Genomic DNA, 5,590 nt, shown 5'->3' with positions numbered 1-5,590 from the left:
TCACATGAGCAGATTACAACCAATTGAAATATGTTGTTCATTGCATCGAAAGTCTGTAAGGAAATTAAAGTTAATTTAGTTACGATTTGCGCTGCCCATTTATTTCCAGTTGATGTAAAGGCACGGCTTTTTCCATAAAACGTTCGAATGTAACTGGGATAAAAGAGTAAAGTGGATTACACAAATCCCTAAAACGCAGAGTTAGATTATTGTGCATTTCATTCCTGCGTTATTGTCCTTTTGAAAATGTATTAATGAATAATTTAGATTCTTGAAGAATGAGGATTCAATCGCAATCTTAAATTTTTTCGATACTTAAAAACTGAGAGAAGAAATCTTAGCATTAGGGTAAACAAATATCTGCAAATATTTTCCAAAGCAGAGAGCCAAAAGAACTGAGAGTTTTACAACTTTTCAGAGTGAAAGGAGAAAAAAGACTTATCTGGATGTGATTTTGGAACAGGTCTGAAATGTTTCAGTGACATTTAATGTTGATAACTGTGGTGTATTGCAATTGTGCAGGGCGAATGTGAAGCCTGTTTGGTGGTACATTACGCCAAATGAGTTTTTAGTTTTGCAGGGCTGTTGCTGAGAGAAAAATAAGAGAGCGCGAGGTCAAGGACGAACGATCACATAACATAAAGACAAATAGTGGTCTTATTGCCGACCTAATGTGGCCTCATCTGGATGTCCCTGTATACCCCAATCTCTCACACATCCAATGTTACATAAAGGTCCGTAAAAATGTAAGGAAATGCACTAGAGAAAACGTACTTGGAATGTTCTAAACCATTTTTATTCAATTAACACCTTAAAAAACAGGTTCATGCAAAGATAAGTGCCAAAGAGTGTGATCGAAATCATTTTCAATTATAGGTTCAAAACATCCAGATTCTCTGGTTTCTGTTGTGTCTGCTTCCATTATCCGAAGGTCACCAGTTGCTATTCCTCCTTGCTATGAAACTCGTCCAAGAAGGGTCAGAATGCGAGAATTCTGCTCGTCCATCTGACGCCCACTTTCTTAAGTAACGGTGATTGCTCGATACAAAACTTTGAACATCACAAATGAAGATTTATTTCCATTCTCCATTGTTTGGCTTATCTTCAAGTTGCTGTAATTAACGCAAGTAATTTTATGAGTCAGATTTATTCATAAATGCGAGACGATCCCAAAACTTTCCTTCAAATGAAACTCCAGACCCAAACGTTTGAAACTGAACGAGCCAATTAATAATGGATATGACCACAAAGACTGAGTTGTTCTAGATTTGGAAGTTTGATTTTCAGGGTACATTTGAGGGTAACCTTGTCGTGCTTTGTTGGAGAAAATGGCTAAACAGTTTGCATGATTACGTTTACCAACTGTAGCGTAGTTTTAATAAATCATCCTTTCCCACAGAAATTATCATTTATCGCACGCCCCCCCCCCCCCAAAGAGTTTTCTTATATTCGTGTGCATGATCAGCTAAGCCTTGGGGAGAAACAGTTCAATTGTTGTCGAGTTCGGATACATGACATCCCCTCCCAAAAGTGATGTGTCATTGGAATATGTTTAAACTGTCTTTCAATGCATCCAGAAATACATTTATGCTTCCATGTAATTTCTAAGAGGCATCAGCTAATTTCAGATTTTAAAAAAAAGTTCGCTGATTTTGCAACCTCACCTGCTCAGAAAATGTAAGTTGTGCTTTCTGCTTTAAACACAAACTTGATAAGCCGACCAGGACCTAATATTGGCCGAAGCAAAACAACAACAAAAAAGATGCTTCATTTATTAAATATTTCCCTTCAGTTTCTTCCATATAAAAACAAGGTAAGTGATCACGGAATCAACATGACAACATTAAGCATTTTATAAGTATTGAAAACAGCAAACTGTTTCCCAAAGTAAAATCTAAAAGCGAGAATGTTAATAGAGATTTTGAACAGAAAGCGCTCGAAAAATCATTAACTATATTTGTAGGTAGTGAGGGAAATGTTGTTTCTCAATATTTACGAACTTTAGCGTAAAATAAATTACAACAAGTACCTCTCCAGGTATTTATGTGAACATTAACACAATATGCTCTACTGAAGGCATTCGAGACACTGGTATTTATCAAACAAACTTTACGATTATAATCTACACATATCGAAGGATATGTTTATGTGCTGAAATGAATTTGCACTTTACTGCGCAATGGATCAAATTCTACAACAGTAATTGGCTGTCAATTATCCCCAGCCTATAATTTTCTCACGCTGCTGCCACGAACGTTCAAATCATTCATCGGTAAAGTTGATTCGCATGGTTTTAGGAACAGGAAATCACTTTTGGGTGATTCTGGAGCTAAACAGATCGTGTACTGACGTCGGTCAGAAATGGGAAGCGTCTGACGGCCAGAATAACATGCACTTTCTTTGGGGACAGCTCTCCGATTAAAGACCTCATTCGAATTCCTCCGCATGCAGCAACAACAACTTGTGGAGCGGTAATAATTTGCATTCCTGTTCTGTTTGCACTTCAGGACCACCAGGAAAATGATTATTGCAAGAAATATGAAGGACGTTGAGCCAAACATGATGATTAAATAAGCATTCAGATCAGATAATTGTCCAGGACTTCTGGGCTGGTGACTCTGCACCGAGTCATTTTCAATAACATTGCGTAAGATCGAAACGAAGATTGTAGCTGTGCTGGAGAGACTGGGCTGCCCATTATCCTTCACCTGGATTATAACTCGATGTATGGTGGAGTCATGCTCCCTAAAACGTCGCGCAGCTCTGATTTCTCCAGAGAGTCGGTCCAGACTGAAGAGACTGGCGTCAGTGGCCGCCAGAATTTGGAAGGAAAGACGCATATTCTGTCCAGAATCCGCATCAGTTGCGATTACCTTGGCGATCATATACCCCGGGATTATGGATTGGCGCAGAATCTCCACGGCCGAGGAACTGTTCCAAGCCAAAGGTGAAACAATAATTGGAGCATTGTCGTTTTGATCCAAGATGATAACATTCACAGTGGCAGTGCTGCTCAAGGATGGAGATCCGCCGTCTTGAGCTTGAACGATGATCTGGAAAATTTTCAGCAGTTCATAATCAAATGAAAGTACTGTATTGATGTCCCCACTCTTCAAGTCAATCATAATATGAGGAGATGCAGATGGATATTTTATATTGTTTTCCAACATAAGGTAGGAAACATCTCCATTATGATCCAGATCTGAATCTGAAGCGGTAACTGTAAAAATAGAAGCGCCGGGCAAATTGTTTTCCATCACAAACACGTTATAGGAGGATTGTGTAAACCTTGGAGAATTGTCATTTACATCAGAGACTGTCACCATTATATTTTTTATTGTTTGAAGAGGCGGAGATCCTTTGTCCCGAGCCCTGATTGATATATTGTAGAGCGGGGTCACTTCCCGATTCAAATCACCACTTGTAACTAATTTATAGTTATTGCTGAAAGAGTTCTCAAACTTAAACGGTATATCCAAGGCAAGTTCACATTTAACCTGTCCATTTTCAGTGGAGTCTGCATCCGTTACACTGATTGTAGCTATCACAGTCCCCGGCTGCGCATCTTCCGGCACTGTACTGGATATCGACGTCACTTCAATCTTCGGGGCGTTATCATTCACATCAATTAATCCGACCATAACTTTGGCATGTCCTGCCATTGGATAAGGATCCACAGCTTCAACATCAAGTTCATACATATGTGATTCTTCAAAATCTAATACTCCTTCAACTCTTACCTCTCCAGTTATCGAGTCCAGTGTGAACAATTCGCGAGCCTTTCGCGAAACGTGGCTGGTGAAAGAATATGTTAGCTCAGCGTGTGTACCTTCATCTAAATCAACAGCATTCAGTTTTATCACTAACGTACCTTTAGGGGTGTTTTCTAGAACACTGGTTCTGTATGTTTCATGATCAAATACTGGTGCGTTGTCATTCGCATCCCCAATATTAACAACAATCCGAGTAGTTGCAGATTTCTGGGGAACACCGCCGTCAGTTGCAGTCAGCACAAGATAAAACGCTGACTGTTGTTCGCGGTCCAAAGGTTTCTCCAAGAGCAATTCCGCACTTTTAGTTCCATCATTTCTTGTCTGAACTCTGAGGCCGAAGTGTTCGTTTGGGCTGATCTGGTAAGTGCTGATTGCATTTGTGCCGACGTCTGGATCGTGCGCGCTCTCGAGAGGCAAACGCGTGCCTGGCGCAATTACCTCAATAATCCATAAAGAATATTCATCCTTTGAAAAACTAGGCGCATTATCATTTATATCTAGTATTTCAACTGCAATGCGGCGCATTTCCGAAGGATTTTCCAGCATTACCTGAAACGAAATTGAACAGCTAGGGCTTTGTCTACAAAGCTGTTCTCTGTCGATTCTTTCATTAATAAATAAAATCCCATTTTCCAGATTTACCTCAATGTATTGCCTTCTGTTGTCGGAGACCAGTCGAACATTGCGGCCCGATAATTCTCCAGCGTTTCGGCTTAAATCCTCAACGATGTTCCCAACAACGGCCCCGTACTCCAGCTCCTCGGGAATCGAGTAACGAATTTGTCCTGAAACCAGGCCCGATATACAGAGCAGGAAAATGAAAGACGCCCGGCTGCTCAGTGTATTCGCCATTGTTCTGGCTGAATTTTCCAAACACTAAAAGTAACCACTGTCACCAAAAAGGAAAAGGATCTTTCAACTGAATACTATTGCTCAATCGAGAAGCAATTTCATTCTGTGTCTTATTTTCTGAACACGTCCGCTCAACATAAGCGCAGGAACAGTCTGACTCTCACCCTTCCAATCTGCTCAGTGAATCTCTGCGAGAGGCGGGGGAGATCTCGAGAAGTATTTCAGCTCCTTATTGGTAGACAGCGACACAAAGTGTTCCAACCAATAACTGCAACATCTGTTCTTAAAGCTACACTGCTTCGAAAGTGTTTATATTTAAAAGTGTGCAATTAAAATATTCAGACAAGCGTCATTACATTATTCGGTCATTAAATAACTATATACAATGTTAAAACGAGTTGAGATGTACAAACGAAATACTCCTGTTGCTTACGTCTGTGATGTTAACAGTCGTCAATGATTCACTCCCAAGCTTCATGTTACGCCGCTCTGTCTATGATATGAATAAATTAGATTAGCTTTCTCATCAATTAATTGCATTGTGAAAAGGTAAGCGACTTCTTTAATGATCTGAAAGGATCGTTTTTGTTTATGCTGCATTTTTAATGCAGCTTTTAGGTTATATACATTTATGTCCGATGCACTCATTTCTGTATTTTTATTGCATGATAATAATTATTTGCACAACCTGTTTTTACATTCAGAGCGACCTTTGCAAATTTGTAACGTTTTCAGTCTACTTTCAAGTCAATGCAATAAGATTTTAATTCACGAAAAAGCTAACACCTTGTTGGGACCTTTGTGCCTTTGACAGACTGCTCTATCTTCAGTGAGACAATAACATGTCTGTTTCCTGAAGTAACTTTCGAAATTGCTTGCCTTTAGCGACTCATCTTGGATAGATTGTACTCTTTATAAATGTCCATTCGAGTTGGGCCGGAATATATCTCCACTTCCATGTTCTT

At 39.6% G+C, this 5,590-nt stretch overlaps 1 protein-coding gene across 2 annotated transcripts; it reads right to left on the bottom strand.

Annotated features, from left to right (window-relative positions):
• Positions 1 to 774: 774 nt before the first annotated feature.
• Positions 775 to 4,793, bottom strand: LOC140427195 (protocadherin-10-like). 2 transcript variants are annotated; one of them, XM_072512780.1, is made up of 3 exons: positions 2,874 to 4,793; positions 1,665 to 1,727; positions 775 to 1,112 (listed from the first exon to the last, which is right to left on the bottom strand). In XM_072512780.1, the coding sequence occupies exons 1-3, from the start codon at positions 4,623 to 4,625 to the stop codon at positions 1,074 to 1,076; spliced, it is 1,854 nt and encodes a 617-aa protein (XP_072368881.1). In that variant the 5' UTR covers positions 4,626 to 4,793; the 3' UTR covers positions 775 to 1,073. The 2 variants fall into 2 exon arrangements, with proteins under 2 accessions (XP_072368881.1, XP_072368880.1); XM_072512779.1 differs by lacking the exons at positions 775 to 1,112; positions 1,665 to 1,727 and having other exon boundaries at positions 1,734 to 4,793.
• Positions 4,794 to 5,590: the final 797 nt, after the last annotated feature.

Source organism: Scyliorhinus torazame, chromosome 7, assembly GCF_047496885.1.
Source record: "Scyliorhinus torazame isolate Kashiwa2021f chromosome 7, sScyTor2.1, whole genome shotgun sequence".
NCBI lineage: Eukaryota > Metazoa > Chordata > Chondrichthyes > Carcharhiniformes > Scyliorhinidae > Scyliorhinus > Scyliorhinus torazame.
Note: the sequence above shows the minus strand (reverse complement) of the source record. Positions and strands in the feature narration are given on the sequence as shown.

Coding starts and splice junctions, on each gene's coding strand:
- LOC140427195 (XM_072512779.1), bottom strand. CDS start 4,625: ATGGCGAATACACTGAGCAGCCGGGCGTCTTTCATTTTCCTGCTCTGT.